The following is a 22,712-nucleotide window of genomic DNA, read 5'->3' as shown; positions in this document are numbered from 1 at the left end:
CGTGAAAATTTCCCTTTAAGTTACGATGGGAATCCAGAGCAACGCCGTATGGACCCCTGTCTGGGTAGCGCAGAAAGGCAATGCCAGTTCATCCTTAGGAAATATGAGAAAACCTGGTTTGAGTTAACCAAGTCTGATGGCTGGGGGATGGGAGTCCCCGAGGGGAGGAAAAGGTATTTTTTTTTTAAAGATCCTTTTTTAAAATTTATTTATGTATTTATTATTTATTTTTGGCTGCATCAGGTCTTAGTTGCGGCACACGGTATCTTTCGTTGCAGCACATGGGCTCTTCGTTGCGGCGCGCGGGCTTCTCTCCAGTTGTGGCGCAGGTTTCTCTCTAGTTGCGGCCTGCGGGCTTCTCTCTAGTTGTGGCTCGCAGGCTCCAGAGTGCACGGGCTCAGTAGTTGTGGCACGCAGGCTTAGTTGCCCTGTGGCATGTGGGATCTTAGTTCCCCAACCAGGGATCGAACCCGTTTCCCTTGCATTGGAAGACAGATTCTTAAGCACTGGACCACCAGGGAAGTCCCAGGAAAAGGTATTTTGGGGCTCTTTACATTAGGAAATCCCAAGCAGGGGTCTGAGTGTCCAAGGTCACCAGCACTGAACTCCAAAGACTGAGTTCTCCTTAGAACTCCACCCACCAAGGGCAAAATTGTCGGCTCAATTGATGTCTTGTTTTTCCTCTCCAGGGAAATATTGCTTTGAAAAAGGTTTGAGACCTTTGAGACAGGGACAAGTGTATGTCCTGGGATTGGTGTAAGGATAATGGTTTCACCTGGCACAGTAGCAGGTTTCCCGCACAGGCCTTAGCAAAGAATTCCCAGGTTCAGATCCCAGTCTTCCCACTTACTAGCTCTGTGACCTGGGGTAACTCAATCTCTCTGTTCTTAGCTTTTCCAACTGGAAAAGGGGATAACAGTGGTCATCTCCTAGGCTTGTGGTCAGAATTAAATGCAAAAAAGCATGGAAAGCACCCAGCCTGCAGCCTGTTCATTATATTGATAGTACAATTATAATTGTTACTATTGTTCTGAAGAGAACGCGTTTGACCTCCTCTAGAGGAAATGTGACATTACATTGCCGTTGTAATATCCCCTATTACAGTTTTAGCATACTGTTCACCCCAGAAACTCTGGGCTTAATGTGAATTAGACTAATTGTGGGTTCTTCTTTATGCCTCTCCCAGCTTTAGCCCAGTGTCTGATGCAGGATAGGCGCCCCTGCTAACCCCTCTGTACCCCCACTATCAGTCTTCACCTTGTATTCCATGCTGCAATTTCCTTCTAGTTTTTCCAATGCACCATGGTCTCTGTCTTGCCTAAAGGCCTTTGCATATGCTGTTCCAGGCGGCTGGGAATGGTGTGAGGTTATTCATCCTTCATACAGACCTGTTTGCTCTTCTGTCTGCCCTTTTGGACTAAATTCCAAGAAGGCAGGCACCATATCAGTCTTATTCATCATTGTATGACCAGCCCCAACACAGAACCTGTTCGAAGGGAGTGCCAATAAATATCTCATCATTGAGTGAATGAATGAGTGATCTCACTATCTTAATCTTCCATTAAACTGTGAACTTTCTGAGGAAAGGGACTACAATTTGCTTTGTTCCAAGTGTCAGGCACAACATCTGCCAGCCATTCAGCAAATATATATTGAGTGCTTACTATGTGAAACACACAGACTAAGTACAGATATGAGCAAAAATGGACATGGTTTCTGCCCTTGTGCACTTTTAGTCTGAAAGGGAGAGAGACATTTATCAAGCAATCCTACCACTAAATGTAAATTACAGCAGAGAGAAGTGCCTACAACACAGAAGTACATGGAAGGTGTTGGAAGGGCATGCAATAGACTGCCTAGCTGGGAAGCTGTCTTAGCTCTTGAATTTTAATGGAGGAGAATGTGGCATCCACAGAGGAGAGCCACTTGGTTCTGCCTTCAAAAAAGAGTTTTTCATCCAGCTTGAGAAATGACAGCTTCCAGATGCAGGGCCTTCAGGACAAGGCCACACACTTCATGGGCATCCCCAGCTGATGGCTGAACATGGTGGGGGAATTGGGGTCTGGACATTTCTGCCCAATGGGGACTCCTCTAATGAAATTTTGTTCCAGGGCTCCCAATTGAGTTGGCTTATCTTTGTCATATCCAAGTTTCTCCTTGCCAGTCCTGCCTCTTCCTCTTTCTCTCTCACAGACATTCCTCCAACTCTATCTCAACATCTGCTTCCTGGAGGACCTAACCCGACACAGAGGGTCTTGAGGGCTGGATTTCTGTGGGAAGGGGAACTTTTTTTTTTTTTTTGGCTGCGTTGGGTCTTTGTTGCTGCGCGTGGGCTTTCTCTAGTTGTGGCAAGCGGGGGCTACTCTTCGTTGTGGAGCACAGGCTCTAGGTGCACAGGCTTCAGTAGCTGTTGCTCATAGGTTCTAGAGCGCAGGCTCAGTAGTTGTGGCGCATGGGCTTAGTTGCTCCGAGGCATGTGGGATCTTCCCGGACAGGGCTCGAACCCGTGTCCCCTGCATTAGCAGGCGGATTCTTAACCACTGTGCCACCAGGGAAGCCCCTATTACCTGATTTCTGAGTCTGTGGGAGCAAAATCCCTCTGGAGTCTGGGATGGCAGTGGGGTGTTTCAGGAAACTATGCCCAGCGCTGGGTGTAACCTCCCTGTAGCTTTTCCTTTACTGTCTAAGGTGGGGTCCTTTTTGCTCCATGCAGAGTTTCAGAAAAATCTCCGTCTAGGGAGGATGGATATGTGGAAGATTAAAGGATATATAACCTCGAAGATATTGAATCTGGCCCCAAAGCCTGGGCTGCGAGCTTCACTGCCATCGATCCAGAGGGCGCCCCGAGGAAAGGTCCTCCAAATGTTCCCGGCCTCGCCTGGTACTGATTTAGGGTCCTCTTGGGAGGCGACTTACTGGGAGATAGACAGACGGACAAATCTGACTCTCCAGTGGACAGACATGTGATGAATGAGTGACTGATGGATGGACAGACATAGGTCAGATTGTGAGACGTCAAGACAGGCAGATGGATCTGTTAGCCCGTCAGGCATGTGACTCTCAGACAGAGAAAGACTGACAGAGGGCCTGAAGGCCTGGGAGCGTCCCACCTGCCTGCTCGGCCACAAGGCGGCGCTGCCGCCTCGCCCAGCGGCGCCCACCGTCCAGGCTGCGCGCGCTCTCGTGGGCCGGCGGCGGGGGCGGGTCCAGCGTGCTCACGGGGCGGGACCAGCAGCCTCGCGGGGGCGACCACGGGCGGAGCGCGCGGCGGGGGCGGGGCGCGCGTGCTCGCGGGGGCGGCTGGGGGCGGGACGCGCGGCGGGCGCGGGCGCGCGCGGCGGCGGCGCGTTCCGTTCCGGGCCGAGGCTCGCGGCGGAAAAGTTGCGCGGCGGTGAGGAGCGGCCCCGGGACGGGCAGCGAGCGCGACGCCGAGCCGGCTCCCGGCGCCCGCGGCCCCGCCATGGACGACCTCGGTGAGTGAGCGGGAGGCCGAGGGAGTGGGCAGCGAGAGGTGCGCGGCCCCGGGCCGGTGCGGGCGCGAGCGAGCGGCAGGCGGAATCCCACCCGCGGCGGCCCGGGTCCCGGCTCTGGTTTCGGCCGGCCGGGGCTCTGCGGGGCCGGAATCCCGCGCTGGGCCTGAGTCCCAGGCCAAGGCCAGCCCCGCACCGTCCTCACAGCTGCCACCCCGTCGCTTGGAGGACAGCCCCACCTCCGGACCCTCGACCTCGGGCTTCCACCCCCATCTCCCAGAGCAGCTACAGGGACCCTCTTCAGGGACCCACGTCAAGGACCCGCCCCGTCCGCCTCAGGGACGGGCCCCCACTGCCTGGACCTGACCACCTCCCCCGCTGTGGGACCCTCACTTCACAAACCTTTCCCCCACCCCCATCGCACAGATGGAACACCCAACCTGGGGATCAGCTGCCTAATCTCACAGGCGGGGCCCTCAATTCCGGGATCTGCTCCCACCCCCTCGAGGACCACCCTTTCACAGACTGACATCCCCACTTAAGGGGTAGCCCCACCGAGCCGACGCCTTTCATTTTACAGGTTAGATTCACAAGTTAGAGATAAGCCTCTGATGACACAGCCTCTGATGAGCTTCTGAGCCGCCACAACGACAAGTTTCCCTCCTGTCCCACTGATCCCCCCGGTCCATTTCACTGACTGCCCTGGCCACTCTGTGGACCAGCCCCTCCCCTTTTATATCACAGATCAGCCTCTTCCTAGAAGAGTAAGCTAGGGAGACAGACTCTGGTGAAATGCCAGAGGAATGAGGTGGGAAGTGGGCCCCAAGGTATGGCCATCTTTGAACTTGTCCAGGCTGGTAACGTTCCCTCCACCCCCGCAGCAGCATAACTTGCGGGAAGCCACGCAGGTAAGGAAGTTAAGATGCCCAGAACAGAGTTTTACTGTTTTCGTTGTTAGTGGAGCTCCCAAATTACTCTTCTCAGTCCAGTCTTGATTTGGTGTTAGGGTAGGGGAAAGTATCTCCTGGAATCAGACACTAAACCCAGGGAGCTTGGTGCCAGGGTTCTAGGAATGCCTTGAGTGGTGTGAACTCTGGAGTGGGAGGATTCACTCTCCCTCCCTCTCCTTCACGCCTGTAACTGGAGGGCCTCTGAGCCGGGGAGTTGAGGAGGGGGGAAAAGTTTCTTCTCTGTAGGAGCCTTGTCTTCTCTCTATGGACTGTGGGTGGCTTGTGTGACCGCTGATGCTTTCTCTGTCTCAGGCTCTGAGGGGTGGATTCATCAGACAGGACTGATGGGCCTCCCCTGAGCACACAGGGCACTAAATTAAGACTGGCTATTTGTAGGCACTGAATTTCCAAGGGGACAGGGAGGAGGATTGGGACTTGACTGCTTCCCGGAGGCTTCCTTTTGGGATCAGGGTGCCTCCCCACCCCCCTGACCCCGAGATCCTGGAGCTGGGTATGGTGTCCGGTCCTGCCTGTTTTGCAGAGTGAGATGGTTGTCAAGCATAGTTCTGCCTTTGGGTCTGGCTTGGCACCCATTTTTCCAACGCACTCAAGGTTGGCATGGCTTTCAGGCAGGTATTTTTTTTTTCACATAAAAATAACTGAGCTGAAAGGAGGCCGGGGGATATTTTTCGAATCAGGATCTGAAAGTCTCAGTGCTTTCCCAGTGAGAATTTGTGAGCAGAGTTACAGTTTCTGAAACGCTGATGGGGGTTCTGTTGCTTCTAGACAGTCCCCTTGCTGTTTGAAGGACTGAGAAAGTCTTTTTAGAGTTCGCAGTTGAAGCCCGGAATTCCTGTCCTCTGACAGTCTTCCATTTAGGGCCAGGAAACTGAGTTCGTCTCTGAAAGGAAAGAGAGTGCCCTGGCAGAGTGGATTGTAGGAATTTAAATTTGCTGTTCATGGAGTACTTCCCCATACCTCAACTCATCTTGTCCTCACAGCAGCCCTTTCTGAGAACCCCTTAGGGCCACTGCTATCATTACTACCTGCCTTTTACAGATTGAGAAAACTGAGGCTGAGAGAGGTTGATTCACTTGCCGAGGGCTGCACAGCCACAGAATGACAAAATCATGGCTAAAAGCCTAAACCCTAGCTCCTAGGTCTGCAGCTCTGTGTACCCCGAGGCCTTTCTTCCTGAGGAGGGGTCACAGTGGGGTATGGCTGCCACTTGTAACTTCTGCTGCTTTCCACCATAGGCTCCTCAGTTGTCTGAATCTGAGCTGCCCAGCTTCCTTGGCCTAAGCTCCCAGGGGGCCAGCCACGCCTGGCTGAGCGGAGCCTGGGGTGGGAGGAATGGGCTGTGCAGGAGGAGAGAGGAATTTGCCTCTGTGCTCAGGCCCCATCAGCTGTCTGGATGGCTGCTCAGCACCCTGCCCGTCAGCTGTTTTCCTAGTTAGGCTGGACACATAGGCCAGGCCTCTTGTTTTTATTTTTCTCCTGAGAGTGCTCTCAGCTGTGAGCCTCTTGGTCCCTGAAACAGGGGCGTTTGACATGTAGCAAGTCTAGAGGGGTCATAGTCTCTGCTGTGACTTTTTTTGGTCTTAAAAAAAATTGGGGAACTCTCCCCTTCCTGTAGCTGTTAGTGACAAACTCACCGTGTGTTGTTTAATAAGTTACAAACTTATAGCTCTTTGGGCAGAAAAACATAAACACAGCATGTCCTGCCCTTCCGTGTGTGTTCTCTCTGCTTTGTGCTGCGCGGTGGCTGCTGGTGGCTTTTCTCATTACTGTTTGGATGCTGGTTTGGCTGGGAGTTCTCCCTGTTCGAGTTCTGGCTGGAGTTTCCTGGACGGAGTTCTCATAACACTGAGATGCACTCTGATTATGTTTCCCGACCTGACTCCTCTCTCTCCCCTCCTTCACGTGTCTAGTGCACTTTGGGGTGGGGGTAGGGACAGTGACCACAGCTGGGGGCTAATAATGATCACGTGCTCTTGATGGGAGCCAGGCATCCTACTCAGCATTCCTTGGTATCATCCCAGCCATTCCGAGAGGGAGGTGTTTAATCTCCACTTTACAGATGCAGAAATCTGAGTCTGGGAAATTCAGTGGGGGGGGGCGCTGGGATTGTAACCCAGATTGATCCAATTCCAGATCTGGTCATCTTCATCATAATAAGGTAGTAAGTGCTCGGTAATTAACCAAGGGGATGAGCCATGGGGGCCTCCTGAGTAATTGCTAGGTACCTTTTACATTTCTGCCCTGGGGGCCGTCCCATATGGTCATGGTGGCAAAGGGTGGTCTGGTTCAGGCCTTGATAGCTTTGCCTTTCCCATCCCTTGCAAGGGGAACAGCCAGCTGTTGGCAATGCCCAGTTGCTGCTGGAATCTGGACCTGTCTTCGTGCAGCTTCTCAGCAGTCTTGACCCTCTGGAACACAGTGCCTCATTGTCCTTGGGGGGAGTACTGGGGAGCAGGGGAGTTGCCTGGGGCATTCCGGGCTACGGAGCCTCTCTGTTCCATGGAAAGTCTGGACTTTGGGCTCACCCATCTGTGGTGCCTCTGTGTGTTAGGCTAGGGTCAGGGCACCCAGCTGCTGGGCCTGTGACAGGCGCGGCCTGTGGGGTGATGGTGAGTTCCTAGTGGGGCTCTGCGTCAGGGCCAAATCTTCTCCGAGGCTGTGTGCTAGTGAGGTGCAGAGCTGGGATTACGGACCCTGCAGTGCTGGATTCTTAAGCAGGTGCCCTTTCTGCTGGGCAGCCATAGTTTCCATAGTGTGGAAATGTTCAGGCCACTGGGAGCCAGAGCCCTGCCACTGTGGGTTTGAAGTCCCCCGAGGGAACATCTCAGTATTCTTTTCTTCCAGTTTCCCCAGGGGTGGCTGTGCATTGGCCAGTGGAAGGCCAGATTAACTGTGGATGTGCTGACCAGCCCTCCTCCCCCATTTATTCATCGTGCCTGAGTGTGCCGACTCTCCAAAGCTTCCCTTGAGCCTTTACCTTGTTCCAAGGCCAGAGATGTTGAAAAAACTTCCTCCCAGCTTCACTCTCATTCCAGCCCTCTGCTGGGTTGTCCTGGTCTCAGTGCCTTCATTAATAATAACAGCCATCTGTAGAACACTTTTTCTTTTTTACAGTGTTTGCAGAACTCTTACTGTAATGTTTATTGAGCACTTACTATGTGCAGGCCCTGTGCTGGGTACCTTACATACATTGTTTCATTGAATCATGTTGGCCCTATGAGGTGCAGGTTCCGTTATTATTACTACTACCCATTTTACAGATGGTAAAATGGAGGCACAGAAAGGGTGTGCCCACTTGCCCAAGTTCTATAACTAGTGAGTGGCAGAGCTGGGATTTAAATGCAGATTGGGCTTGTAACCATTTTTACATGTCTGTTCATGATACTGGATCGATCTCGGTTGCCTGTTTTTTAAAAAAAATTATTTTTATTTTTGGCTGCATTGGGTCTTCGTTGCTGCACGTGGGCTTTCTCTAGTTACGGTGAGCGGGGACTACTTTTCGTTGTGGTGCACAGGCTTCTCATTGCAGTGGCCTCTCTTGTTGCGGAGCACGGGCTGTAGGTGTGCGGGCTTCAGTAGTTGCAGCGCGTGGGCTCAGTAGTTGTGGCTCGCGGGCTCCAGAGCGCAGGCTCAGTAGTTGTGGCGCACGGGCCTAGTTGCTCCACGGCGTGTGGGATCTTCCCAGACCAGGGCTCAAACCCGTGTCCCCTGCATTGGCAGGCGGATTCTTAACCACTGCACCACCAGGGAAGCCCTTGGGTTGCCTGTTGGTTTGATTGCTTTCCATTTCTAGGATGCTAAAAATCTTTTCTGCTCCTTCCCACACACACATTCTCTGTTCAGTGTCTCACATCTGTCTTTTTCCTGTTCTCTGTGGCTTCTTCCCTCTCATTTGTTCTTTCTTGGGGATGCCATGCTGAGGATGGGATACTGGGCACTTGTGGCAGTGTCTCCTGCTCAGTGGAGGACCTCATTCCTCTCTTACCTGTTACCTCTCCAGTCACCTGTTAGCCTCAAGACAGGGCTGCGAGCTACAGCACAGCTGCTGCGGAGCACCTGGGGCGGGTTCTGAGCTCCCTCTTCACTCCTTGTGTTTGGAATCAGAGCCCTCTCTGTGCCCCCCACCCCATACACTCTCCTGTCTTTGTTCAGGTATTTGCACATGGCTGCCATTGGGAGCCAGCCCATTTCCAGAGGAGGAAGTCCTAGGAAACTTTTGAGGTGGAGAATTGAGGATGTCCTGTGGGAGGGAGAGAGGGAGAGAAAGCATTAGGAAGTTGAATTTTCCCAGAAATCTTGACAAACCAGCAGATTCATAGGGGTATCCAGGGGAGTTCCCTGGCAGTCCATTGGTTGGGACTCTGCGCTTCCACTGCAGGGGGCCTAGGTTCGATCGCTGGTCACGGAATCAAGATCCCACATGCTGGGCAGTGCGGCCAAAAAAAAAGGGGGGGCGGGCTGTCCAGAGATGGTCTCCTGACCTGGGATAGGCCTGGAGCCACCACGGCCTCCCAGTCTACGTTGCCTTTTCAGTTGGAGTCACATCCGGCCTCAAGCGTCCATTCACATCCAGATAAGTCTTCCAACTAATGGATTGATTGCCTAACCAGTGGGGCCCAGGGCTGGCCTCTCCAGGGAGGCCTTGGACGCTAGGCCAGTGGCAGGCAGAATATGTGGTTGGCCAGGCCCAGCAGAGCCCCAGTGGCCAAATTTTCCCTTAAAGATGGCCTTTTAATGCTTATTTCTTGTGTGATTGTGGTATTGTGGTTTTATGGGAGAACATTGTTATTTAGGTGCATGCGAAAGTATTTGGGAGTGAAATATCATGATGTCTGCAACTTAGTTTTAAATGATGTAGTAAAAAAAGAAAGGGGGATATGTGTATATACTGTGTATATATGTAGAGAGAGAGAAGGAGAGAGAAAATTTGTGCAAGTGTGTACAAAAAAGTGGCAAAAACATTAACTATGAATCTAGGTAGAGGGTATATGGGTGCTCATGGCAATGGCCTCTCAACTTCTCTGTATGTTTAGACATTTTCATGATAAAAAGCTGGGAAAAAAGTAAGAAAACCTTGCTTTTCCATAGTGGGCTTGGAGTTATTCGGTCAAGGGTGCTCATACGTGACTACCTGTGGTTGACCTGAGTGACTCTCGGCCTCCCTGGGTGGGCAGAGACAGGAGCCAAGTGGTTCTGGGATGGTGATGACTGGTGACTCTCAGCTGGGGATGGGGGCACATGGTGACCCGTGCAGAAAAAAGGACAGGGCCAGGCAGAGACAGTGAGCTTCCCTGGTGTGGAGGGAGCCTCTGGGGTTATTTTGGGTGTGGTGATGTTAACCGGACCAGGGTCAGGGCAAGGGAGATGCTGGGCTCTGGTTAGAGTTTGGAAGGGGTTGCCTGGGTGGGATGCAGAGCAAGGCTTTACAAAAGGCAGAGAGCAGCCTCTGGGCAGCTGGAGCCTGGGGGAGGGGACGAAATGCCATTTGCTTCACATCACGAACCTCTTATCTGTGGCCAAAGGAACACCATTAGCCTGTGGGCAGCGGAGGCCGGAGTGGCCCCAGGCTCTTGCTTGCAGCTCCGCTGGCTGTCCAGTTCTCCAGACTTGAGGCTCCCTCTCCTGGAATCCCCACTCCCAGGTCTCTCTTGTCTTGGTTTGTGCGGACTCAAATCCTGTCCACCAGGCCTCCCATCTGTTTGGGAGAAATAGCTGGGTTCCGGCACCAGTGGCCCCCTTGGCTTTGAGGGCCCTGGTGCCTACTAGAAGCATTTTGGGCAGCCAGTCGGCCCTCGTTAAGGGAAGTGCTTCGCACGAGGGTCTTCTGTGAGCCTCACGTCTGTCTGTCAGCGAGCAAGGACACAGAGGCTGGCCACTGGGTCATGATCATGGGGTTGTCCTAGGGAGGTCTCAGAGCCGTGTGTCCAGCCTGACTGCCTGTTTGAGGAGCAGGATGATGTGTGTTTTATGGGGGTGGGGGTGGGGAGGGGTGGTGCTGGGAGGAAGCTTTATGTAATTCTTGGCTGGGACTCAGGTAATTGTTTTAATGAAATGGAATGCAGCTTATTCAGAACTCGCTTGGCAGAAACAGCCATGTTCTGTTCTGTTTTCTTGTTGGAGAGAGCGAGTCACACACTTGCAGCCGTTTGAAAGAGTGGAACCCAGGGTGAGCTAGCATGAGCAAGGTGGGCCGAGGCCTCCGGGGATCTCCTCTCGGTTCAGCGCGAGGATCCTCAGACGGCTCGACTCTCCTCTGGACGCCAGTCTGGGAGCCTTTTTGAATGAGCCATGGACACTCGGGCCTCTTGCAACAACAGAAAGACCCTGCTGCAAGTGGGCTGTGAACTGAGCCTGGAGCTGCTGCCTCCCTCGTTGTCAGGAGGCCTCGTGATATGGACGTGGGAGCGCTCAGCACACAGCAGACAGACCCTCCAGGACGGTCTGCTATTTGCTGTATCCCCTTTTTGCCACCTCAACACCTCCTGTAACTCCCCGCGTGCCCCCCTTACCCCCCCAGCATCTCCCATCAGTGTCGACATTCGTGGCCTAATGTGACCTATCCGCAGATACACCTGGATCCCCTTTCCTTCTGGTTTCCTTTCCCCACCCCCGCCCCGTCTGCCCCTGCTAACTTCTTTAGTCTGCTCCTTTTTCTGTTTTTAATGCAGCCTGGGCCGTTCTTCCACATTTTCTCTTTTGCTAAGAATGCATCTCACTCTGTAGCAGCCATATTTCCCCTCCCTTCCTTAAAATCTGCTTCTCCGCAGAACCCCCCGCTTCCTTCCCCTCCTCCTTCTCTGATCCCTTTGTGGGGCGCAACATTGCATTTTCCCAAAGGCTTTTTCTGGGCTCCCTGTTTCTCTCCTAGGTACCCAGGTCAACTTATCTACTTGCATGACCTCTTTTATCACTGGTATGTTGGCAACTCCTAAATTTATATTTCCACCCCTGACGTGGATTCTATTGTCCAGATTCTTCCGGTCTGCACGCCAGCAAAGACCCAGCTCATTTCCTTCTCACTCTCTCTTCACGGTCTCATTTGTTGTCTGCTCTCTCTGTTATTGCCCCTTCCCTTCTCTTGGCCTGTGTTAAACCATTTCTGCAACAGTTTAAAATTTATTTATTTTATTTATTTGTTTTTGGCTACATTGGGTCTTCATTGCTGTGCGCGGGCTTTCTCTAGTTGTGGTGAGCGGGGGCTACTCTTCATTGCGGTGCGCGGGCTTCTCATTGTGGTGGCTTCTCTCTCTGTGGAGCATGGGCTCTAGGCGCACGGGCTTCAGTAGTTGTGGCTCGCAGGCTTAGTTGCTCCGCGGCATGTGGGATCTTCCCGGACCGGGGCTCGAACCTGTGTCCCTGCATCGGCAGGGGGATTCTTAACCACTGCGCCACCAGGGAAGCCCCATTTCTGCAACATTTTAAGGTTTAAAACATGTTCACGTGCTTCGTCATTGTTGATGATTCTGACAACAGCCCTTTGGGGTATGTGGTAGCTTCCCCCACTTTACAGATGAGGAAGCTAAACTGCAGCTCAGGGCACATAGAGGAAGGGGTCACACCCAGTATCACCACAGATAATGTTGCAAAAACTTGATCTTAGGTCTTTGAGTGCCCAACCCATTCTCTTTTTGGTTCTTCGTGTTGGAAACCTTAACGCAGAGATGGGAATTCGCAGGTTGGATTTGGCCTGCAGACCTGTGTTACTTGGCCTGCGTGGTATTTAAAAATATTCCGAATTAGTTGCCAGCGTTTAAAGTATCAGGAGATTGCACCCAAAAATCCGTATGTTATTTCTTTCGAAAAATCAGAGTCGGCTACACTGGACGCCCATCCTTCATGGCACTGGTTTGTTGAATTTGCAGCTCCCGGCCTTGCATTGGCCCTCTCTGTTGCCTGCAGCGGGCCCACTTTTTGGAAGGTTCTAAAAATGCTTTCTTTCTGCCCTGCATTTACGGCCAACACACAGTTGCCAAGTCTAGGGGGTTTCTTGAACTGCATTCTCTGAGTTATATTTGACTTCTGACCACTCCAAGCACTTAGCTCTGCCCGAAGTCTGGACCCTTGTCCATGTTGCAGAAAATAGCCTCCTGACTTGTCCGTCTCCTTTCACTCTCAGCCCTTAAGGTCTCAGCTGCAGTCACCTTCTTGAGAAGGTTTTTTTTCCGGTTAAAACTAGCCAACCTCTTGACCCTCCCGCTTCACTGTAACTTCACAGATCTGTGTACACTGGGCTTTTTTCCTTTTGTCTCCCCCTCTGCCCTGTAAGCCCGTTGAAGACAGGGATCTTACCTGCTGTTCAAGTGTCTCTAACCTCCGAGTATGGCTCAGTTCTCTCTGTGGTTGCTTAATAAATACTTGAAGGTGGCTGATGATTAAATGAGTATGTATGAACTGCAGACACCCACCATGATGCTGAACCTCCACCATCCACTTCCTCCACTGGAGAATCTGAGCCAGAAACCCTCTGGGTTCCAGGCAGGTGGGGAGGCAGCGTAGTGCCACAGACAGAACACAGGCTCGCCTATCAGCCCCTCCTCTCCTGGGTCTGTATCCATGCTGCCCCTTGCCAACTGTGTGACCTTGACAGGTCACCTTATACCCTGAGCCTCAGTCCCCTCATCTGTGAAACAGGAGCATTTCCTGAAATGCTATAAAGTACTCAATAAATGGTAACGATTATCATTCTTATTATTATTCCCTGGAATAATCTAGACATTGCTCTGGGGGGGGTTGGCTTTCTCTGTCACCTTTCCACCTGACAACCCTGCTGCCTGTGTCTGCTGTGGCCTTGGTGGCGGGCATTTAGAGCACACGTACCTGGATGGCCATTCAGCTGGGCCTGGGGGAGGATTCTGAGTTCTGTTAGCTACCCCGAGAATGTGATTTGGGACCCTTTGTGGCCCTGTGGGGTGAGGACTAGTGTTTGGGGCTCTGCTCTGCAGGTGAAATGGTCATGTCCTGGTGCTGGTGATGTTAAGCTGGGTTTTGATTATGTGACATCTCGCTTCCCCGAGCCTCTTCCGTGGCTTTGAGGAGGAAGCGGTGGGGGAGGAGGTTGTTTGGTGCCTTGGTTTATACCAATTGCTCATCTAAGGCTAAAGTTTGAGAGCGGCCAGAGAACTGCTCTGAGATCAGTGCAGGGCTTCTCCCAGAACTCGCAAGCCTTCCTCTGGCCAAGGCAGGCTGTAAAGGATGGTCTGTAACACCTACAAAACCTCCCAGGATGGGTCTAGGCCAGTGAGGCTCCTAGTAGCAGTAGAACAAAGGAGAGTTTGGTTTTATGGGCCGTGAACTGCGGCTTTTGTCAGCTGAGTGGACCCAGTACCTAGGCTGCCCCCTGTCTGCCTCTGTAGCCATTTAGGGGCAGCCGATCTGTCGGGTCAGCCCCAGACCCCATTCAGGTTTGAAGTGGCTCAGAGAGTTGTGGCCAGGCTTTTGCTTGCTCTCTGTTTCCAGGAATGTTCCTCTTCCTTGGGTGGAAATGGGAGTGTCCCACAGCCTGCACTTGGTTTCCTCCGGATTTACCATTCGCCCCGTGGACTCCCTCTGGACTCTGCTGACCGGCTGGGGTGGGTTCTCATCACTGGTGAGCTGCAGGACAGCCGCATCGGGCTGGCTCCTCTGGGGCGGGGATGAAGGAGCGGCCACGGCGCCTGGAACACTACACTCGTGCCTCGTCGGAGACCTGACCTGGTGCCCTGCTGGGCTCGTTTGGTTACGTGCTGCCCATCTTGGAAAGTCCTATGTCCTCACAAGTGGATGTGTGGTTTCCTCACCGTCCTTAGGAGCGTCAGCCTAGCTGCATCTTTGGGGTGAGGGAGCTGTTGAGATAGCTCAGTGGCCTTGTTTCCTCCCTGTCTGAACCCCTCAGATGGTCTCTTCTGCCCTGTCCTAAACTTTCCAAGAATTCCACCCTCTTCTCTGTCTTTGGAGAGCCGCACTGGAAGTCTTTTTGCCTGGTCTGCTGAGGCAGCCACACCAGAAACAAGCTGGGGAAGAAGAGGAGTGTCACCTGGAGGTGGTTGTCATGCTTCCTGTGATCACTTGTGATCATCTGTTCCCAAACATCCTGTTTGCACCCTTAGTGCAGCAGGAATTCTGACCTGGAGACAGCTATTATCTATCTGCCTGACCTCGGACAGAGGCATGGGGCCAGGGGTGTCTCAGCTCATCTGCCCCTGGGGGACCCTGGGCTTGCTGGTCGCTGGCTGTTGATGGCATTGCCGGTAGCAGCTCCTTTCCTCGTCACTGGCTTGGGCTTCATCTCGGCTCTGCCCATTCTCTTCCCCCTGCTTCTACTGCCTGTGAGATTTTTCCTCCAAATGATCTGTTGCGTGTGACCAGTCAGCACTCCCTTCTCTGTGGTTCTGGACTGATTCAGTCTTTCTTAGAGTGGAAGGGGCCTTAGGATGTCACCCACTCCTGTGGTTGGGGTCTTTGCCAATCACCTCTTCAGTCAGAGCTGCTCACTTCGTATCTGTGTATATATTGGGCTTCCACTGAAGACTGCAATTGCAAAAGGGGTTTTGTGGTTTTTCAAAAATTTGAAAATAAAAATGTAAAATCATTTGAAAATCACTTATGAGGTTCAACCCACCTGTTTTACAGAGGGACAAACTGAGACCCTCTGAGGAGAAAGTACTTGCCTGGGACACTTAATAGCAGAACAAGCCTGTGCTTTTTTCCCTCTTTCTAGCCCTTCTTGGGGAATATCCTGGTTCCTAGTTTTCTTCATTTCTAGAACCACACACTTGCCACAGTGTAGCCTCAAGCCTTGTTTTCTTCTAGAGACCTTTCTCATGCCATTTTGTATCCAGTGTTGTTACTTACTTTGTAAAAGTTTTTATGTCAAAGAAGATACATACCTATTGTAAAAACAAAAAAGAAAAAGGTACAGAGTGAAAGTCCTTCCTTCCTTCCCCCACCAGGGGTAACTGTAGTTAACAGTTTGCTGTGTATCTTACCCACCCATCTTCTACACATTTGTAAATACATAAACATGCATGTGATGTACATACCCTTCACTTTTTTTAAACTAAGGTGAAATTCACATAACATAAAATTAGCCACTCTAAAGTATACAATTCAGTGGCATTTAGGACATTCACAATTTGTGCAACCATCACCTCTGTCTAGTTCAGAACATTTTCATCACCACCAAAGGAGTCCCTGTATCCGTTAAGCAGTCACTTCCCTTTACTCCCTCCCCATAATCCCTGGCAGCTACTAATCTGCTTTCTGTCTCGATGGATTTGCCTATTTTGGACATTTCGTATAAATGGAATGATACAATACCTGGCCTTTTGTGATTGGCTTATTTCACTTAGCATAATGTTTTTGAGGTTCATTCATGTCATAGCATGTATTGGTGCTTCATCCCTTTTTATGGCTGAATAATATTCCATTGTATAGGTAGACCACATTTTGTTTACCCATTCATTTGTTGACGGACATTTGGGTTATTTACACCTTTTGGCTATTGTGAATAGTGCTGCTATGAACATTCTCGTTCAAGTATTTATCTGAATACCTGTTTTCAAATCTTTTATGTTTATATCTCTTCATAGTTTTTTTTCTCTCATTTTTTAAAAAAAAACATTATTTATTTATTTGGCTGCGCCGGGTCTTAGTTGCGGCATGTGGGCTCTTAGTTGTGGTATGCGGGATCTAGTTCCCTGACCAGGGATCGAACCTGGGTCCCCTGCATTGGGAGCATGGAGTCTTAACCACTGGACCACCAGGGAAATCCCTTCCTCTCTTTTTTTAATTCAAGTTTATTTACAATATTGTGTTAGTTTCAGGTGTACAGCATAGTGATTCAGTTTTTTGTTCTTTGGGGTTTCTTTTGCAGATTATATTCCAGTATAGGTTATTACAAGATTTTGGGTTTAATTCCCTGTGCTACACAGTAAATCCTTGTGCTTATCTATTTTATGTATAGTAGTTTTCCTCATTGTTCTTAAAGTTTATTTTACTATATTGTTGTAAATACCTATGAAAAGGACTAATTATATTCATGTTCCTTTTAATATTTAACTTTTTTTTAATACTGATTATCAGTATTATACACATTCATTGTAGAAAAACTTAAAAAGTACAGAGATGCACAAAGGAGGAAATAATGAAAACTCAGGGAGATAATCGTCCAGAGATAACCACAATAACTGTTTTTATGCATTTCTGTATAATCTTTTCAGTGCATATGTATTTACATAATTGGGATACTAGTTACCAGCATTAATATAACATTTACCCTGTGCCGGGCACAGATCTAAGTGCCTGACTTGCGTTACCATATTTTTTTTTCCTCACAACAACCCTTTGAAGTAGGTATTCTTGTAGATGCAGATGCTAAAGCACGAAGAGGGTAAGTGACTTGCCTGAAGTGAATCGCTGGTAAGTGGCCGAGCTGGGGTTGGAATCCAGAGACTGCTGTAAGCCACTGTCCCATACAGCCCCCTTTGATTCCTGTAGACTGTTCTGATTCCCACTCACAGATGCCACTGGGGAGGAAGGAGGCGAGGGGGACAGGCTGGTGTGTGTGCATGTGTGTATTTCGTGTGTGTGTGTATCACAGTGTACTCGGGAGTGTAGTGATTGAGGAAACGGTCAAACAGATGCATGGCGGGTGTGAACACTGCCCTCCCACCCAGATTTGTCAGGGAGTGAAAACCACTGGGAATATAGTGTCAGTTGGTGTGTCTCCCTCCGCTCTGGGCGAGGTCTGTGGGCCCAGCAAAAAGAGGGGAGCCTTTCCTGCTCCTTGGTGTCCCCCAGCCACTTCTGCTTCAGCCCTCTGTGGGTTCTCTGTCCTGCTGCTCTACAACTTTCGGGTTATTTGCTTATATCTTCCTTCGGCTTCCTTTTGAAAGTTTTTTTTTTCTCAATTACTGACCCTTGTCAATTAGAGAGTTGAACTCTCCAGCTACAATTGTGGATTTGTCTTTCTTTCCTATCATTTCTGTCGATTTTGGCTTTATCTGGTTTGAAGCTCAGTTATTGGATGTGTATGTGTTTAGGACTATTACATGTTCATGACGAATTGACTTTTTATCATTATGAAGTGTCTTTCTTTATCTCTAATAATATTCCTGTCTGGAAGTCCACATCATGTGATTTTCACAGAACCACTCCAGCTTTCTTGATATTAGTGTGAGTGTGGTATATTTTTCTCCATTGTTTTATACGTATCAAACTGGTAGGAACTGTTTATCTGTGTCTTTATATTTAAAGTGTTTTTCATAGACAGCTTATTTTGAATCTTGCATTTTTATCCAGTCTGACAATCTCTACCTTTTAATTGAAGTGTATAGACCTTCTAACATTTAAAGTAATTATCAACACAATTGGGTGTAAGTTTACCATCTTGCCACTTGTTTTCTGTTTCTACCATTTGTTCTTTATTCTTTCTTCTTTTCCTGCCTTCTTTTGGATTCATGGTGTATCTTTTAAGATTCCATTTTATCTCCACTGTTGGCTTATTTGGCTATACTTCATTGGTTTATTTTCTTTTCACGGTTGCTGTATGGTTTACAGGTTTAACTTAACACAGTCTACCTTCAAATCATAAACCACTTCACATATAATGTAAGAACCTTACAACGGTATAGATATTTCCATTCTCCCCTCCCGTCTTTTGTGTTATTGTTGTCATAAATCTTACTTCTACTTATATTATAAAACCCACACTATGTTGCTAGGCTTTTACATTTACCCACAAATTTACTATTTCTGGAGCTCTTTGTTCCTTTGTAAAAAGGGCTTTTTTTAAGTCTAAAGAAATTAACAAAAATGTTTGCAAAACATTATTTTTTTCCCTTCCTCTCTCTTTCAGTTTCTCATCCAAAAACGTGTCGTCCTCTTTCTTTTCCTGGCGAGTTTCCCCTGCCTGTGGAGCTTCCCTCTGCATCGCTAATCCATGCGTGCTTTTTGGCTGTCTCATCTGTGGCTCGGTGGTGATAATCAATGATGCTACCAGCTGCTCCAACTACAGAGCCCCATGGCTGGTGTTGCTAACACATTCCAGTGGTCCAAGGTTCAGAAAATCCACACATTCCAGCTCCCATCTCCTGCTCCTCTGCCCCACAGGGAGAGGTGTGACAGGATCCGATCCACAGGATGCTGGGGCTGCATTTCTCCCTGTTCCTCCTTGCCCTCCTCCTCCCCCTCCAGTGCCAAGTGAAAGTGCCACCAGCCCCAGGGCCTGGCTGCCCGGGTACCAGATTCCCGCCAGCTGCCTCACTCTTGTGAGCCAGCCCCCTTCCCTGTCCTGCCCTCCCCCACCCACAGAGGAAGCCAGACAGGCCACACAGTGAGTTGAAACCTTAAGTACCCACCAGGGGCTGCTCTGCTCAGGCCACAAAGTCTTGTGCAGTGTTCCTTTGATTTTTTTTTTTTTTTCTTTAAAGGGCAGGAGTGGTGCCGGTTGGGGAGGTAACTAGATCGCAGTAGAGGGAAATTTCCTGGGATAGAGGAGGAGGGAGGGCTTGGGCCCTGTGCTTATGTGTTGCTCGCCCACATGGTGCTTGGCATGTATTGAGCGCTCACGGAAGCCCGGAGTGGCGTGGACTGCAGTGGTGAGCAGGTCTCGGCAACAGATGGGCTTGGTGGGGCTGGGCTCTGATCGATGCAAGGAGGTAAAGATGGATGGAGACAGACTCCCTGCCCTTAATGAGCTGTCACAGGCTGGTGGGACAGAGGCACTCAGGCAGACAGTTCCTACTGGTTTGATATGTGCTCTCACAGGGGATGTGCATGGTGCTTTGGGAACTCAAAGGAAAGGGACCTGGAACCCTGTGCCAGGAATGTGGTCAGGGAGGGCTTCCTGGAGGAAATGGTACCCTAAGCTGACTCTTTGATGTGTGTTTATTTTAACTGGAGTCTTGACATTTAGAAAAGCCCCACACTTTCATCCTTTATATAAATCATAAGGATTTCCATAGTAAGATTTTGGGAATCTCTTACAGAAGATGCTGTAAAACCTGTACATTGTGGTGTATCTGTCCCTAAATAATTGTTGTCTTCTCCCTTTCAGTGTTGCTATAAACATTGTCACCCATGTAGCATATGTTTGACTTTTTTTTTTGGCCACGCCATGCAGCATGAGGGATCTTAGTTCCCCAACCAGGGCTCGAACCCGTACCCCCTGCATCGGGAGCATGGAGTCGTAACCACTGGAGTGCCAGGGAAGTCCCCAAACTACCTTAATTTATGTGTGTTTCCTCATTGTAAGCAGGCTTGTCTTCCTATCTGGATTTTTTTGTGTATATGTGTTCTACCAATTAACTACTTTTGCAGTTTTAATACTGTATTATTTCTACTTTGTTTTGTGTAAAAGGGGAAAAATAAAAAAGCTGGAATCCCCGCCCCCTCCAAAATATTTATTTTCCATAATAAGATTTGGAAATCTCTTACAGAAGAGACCCCCCCGCCCCCAGCATAGAAACCACGCGTTCCTATTTATTTAGGTAGGTAGAACAGATCCTTTTTATCCTCGTGTTGCAGAAGAGGAAACTGAACTGTGATGAGTCTCAAGGGATAAGAAAGGATTTAGCCTGGAAAAGAAGATAGGAGAGTGGACGGCACAGCATGTGCAAAGGCCCGGAGGGAGGAGGCCTTTTGTGTGTATGTGCTAATAAGTTCATGGACTCTGCTGTGGCACCGTGTGTTGTCCCAACTGGATCTTACAAACTCATCAAACTTAGCCTGAGCGACAAGGCCACGGACAGTCGCTAGCCTTTGTTTCCCAAGCGGAATGACCTTTTTGGGTGGCCTCGGTATGGCAGTTGAGGTGGGGCCAGCCTCTGGGGCTTCTGTTATCCTCCAGTCAGGTGTTGAGCTCTGTCGGTGCAAATTCTTCCCCGGCTCAGCTGGGGTGGAGCCCTGGGCCAGTTCTGAAGGGCATTTCCACAAGAGTTTGGGGCCTGAGATTGTGTCCTGGGCCCGCCGGCCCCAGTGGTGAGCCTGTGTGCTTGTGTGACAGGAAGGACCTGGTTCCTGTGATAACACGCTTGACTTTACCCCTCTTCCGGAGGGGGGCTGTCAGGGGATGGAGGCAGCTTTGTATTTGTATTTCAGGGCTGGACTTGGGCACCGCGGGAGTGGGCTGAGAGAGGGGTGAGCACTCTGAGAATTCTGGAGCTGGCTGCATGCAGTTTACAGCTTCCCCACACCCGGGCCAGAGCACCCAGGAGTGGCAGCACTGTATCGTTCCCCAAACCTCTGCTTCCTGGGCCCCGGAGAGATTCAGAGGTGGCTTGGCCAGGGGAAAAGAAAGGCCCCTGGGCTCGGGTAGCCCCGTGGCTCTGCCTGTCTGGATCACTGCCCTTGTCACCCTGACTCTCCTGTGCGCCTTCTTCCCCGAGGCCCTGCTTCTCCTCCCACCTGCCCTATCTCATCTGGTGGATGTTCCGTCCTCCCTTAGGAAACAAACGTGGGAGGCATCCTGTACTCCTCTGTCTTCATAGCCACTCAATTACCAGGTCTCCTTGATTTCGCCTAGTTTTATTTAGAGCATTGTGACTCTTGGGCCGCCTCTGGTCAAGCCCCGCCTCCCTCCCGGCTCCCCTGCACACACTGATGTAAAACGCAAGCCTGGTCCTGCTGTTCCCTCCCCCACAGTTTGCCCTTGTAAGTCCAGACTCCACAGCAGGTCCTGCGCTCCTCTTCCCCCAAGCTGGGACTTGTGCTCTGAGCTCCAGCCCCCTCTGTCTGCCAGGCTGTGTCTCACCTCTGCCTCTGTGCCTTCCTGTGCCTGGAAAAAACCTCTGCTCTCTCCCCCTGGCCCAGATTATGACAGTCTCCCACTAGTTAGCGCTCTGTGGGGACAGATACTGTTTTGTTTTATCACTTTTTTTTTGGCCGAGCCGTGTGGCATGAGGAATCTTAGTTCCCTGACCAGGGATTGAACCCATGCCCCTGCAGTGGAAGCACGGAGTCTTAACCACTGGACCACCGGGGGAGTCCCCAGACATTGTATTTTTGTCACCTCTGTGCCCAGCATGGTGTTTGTAGACATTATCGGGGCCACCGAGGGTAAAGGTGAGGCGGCACCCAGGGAGAGGGATGGAAGGACAGGGGGAGGCAGGTCCTGGGGAATTCCCCCATCCCTATGATGTTAGAGGCAGTTATCATACCCAGTCTACAGATGTAGGAACTGAGCTCAAAGAGGTGCAGTGCCAGCAAGTGGCGGAGCTGGGACTTAGAAGTTTTCCAACTACAAAAGCCACACTGCATTTCCTTGCAAACTCACGTACTTGCTGAGGCCGGTGGGTGTTGTGAATGGTTGGAGTGGGCCAAAAAGAAAGGGCGTTAGATTTCATGCTACAGCCAGTGGTGGCCCTGCAGGTAAGTAGACCCGTACTGCTAGCTCTTCTGACTGCTCCTGGGAAGCCAGACAATCTGGCTTTCATATGAAATCTCTCAATTTATTAAGACTAACTCAAATTTCTTTTAAAAGCACAAACAGGGACCTCCACTGCAGGGGGCCAGGGGGCATGGGTTCGATCCTTGGTCGGTTCGATCCCTGGTCGGGGAACTAAGATCCCGCGGCCAATAAAAACCCCACAAACACATCCAGGGAGTTGTGTGGTGGGATGCAGCCTGCAGGCCTAGGGCTGGTGGCGTCTGCCATATTCTCTGTTGCCTCCTTTAACCCCCCCTCCCCGGGTCCTGCTGCCTCTAGAATCCCCTCTGGAAGAAGAATCAGAGTTCATTACTTGAAAGAGCTCTTGGAAGATTATCTGGGCCAACCCTTAGCCATGTGTGGTTCTTATTTCACCAGAAAGGTAGGTAGGCGTGGGCAAGTAAGGAACTGTAAATTCTGCCTCTCCAGGAGTCTGTGCTCCTGGGCCTGAGCGGCTGGGCTCAGCCCCACTGCCCCACCCCCAGTGGCTGCTGGCACTTCCTGCTGTCGGCCACTGCACACTGAACTGCCCTTGGCTCTAAGGGTGGCACCACCCCTGGGATCTTCCCTCAGAGGACCTGGACGCCAGGCCAGAGCGCCATGGCTGCGCTTTGAGCCTAGGTTTTGAAGTTTGTCCCTCTCACGTGGAAACAGGAGTCTTTGTTCACAGCCAGTGAGACTTGACTCCTCTCGTCCCAGCTCCTACCTCAACTACGTGTGGGGTAGGACAGTGGAGTGGGGGGGCCAGGCACAACCCCGCCCCCGACTCCCTGCAAGGGACAGGGCCCACGGAGGGAGACCTCACAGTTCGGGGTACAACAGGGAGGGGTGGATGGGGACAGAGACTTGCACTTTTTTTTTTTAAGT

General features: G+C 50.7%; 1 protein-coding gene and 1 non-coding gene across 4 annotated transcripts in view; one reads left to right on the top strand and one right to left on the bottom strand.

Moving 5' to 3' along the window:
• The first annotated feature begins 3,353 nt into the window (after window positions 1–3,353).
• PXN (paxillin) overlaps window positions 3,354–22,712 on the top strand; it is a 43,693-nt gene continuing 24,334 nt past the window's right edge. For all 3 annotated transcript variants that reach the window (XM_068563813.1, XM_068563812.1, XM_068563814.1), the window contains exon 1: window positions 3,354–3,473. In XM_068563813.1, coding sequence (XP_068419914.1) covers window positions 3,461–3,473 — 13 coding nt within the window. In that variant the 5' untranslated portion in view covers window positions 3,354–3,460. The remainder of the gene's footprint in view (window positions 3,474–22,712) is intronic.
• Window positions 16,113–16,185, bottom strand: TRNAW-CCA (transfer RNA tryptophan (anticodon CCA)). The gene has a single exon. It is a non-coding gene; the product is annotated as a tRNA-Trp (tRNA).

The sequence above is a fragment of the Eschrichtius robustus genome, chromosome 14 (assembly GCF_028021215.1).
Source record: "Eschrichtius robustus isolate mEscRob2 chromosome 14, mEscRob2.pri, whole genome shotgun sequence".
NCBI lineage: Eukaryota > Metazoa > Chordata > Mammalia > Artiodactyla > Eschrichtiidae > Eschrichtius > Eschrichtius robustus.
The sequence above is the reverse complement of the archived record's forward strand: the minus strand, read 5'-3'. Positions and strand labels throughout refer to the sequence as shown.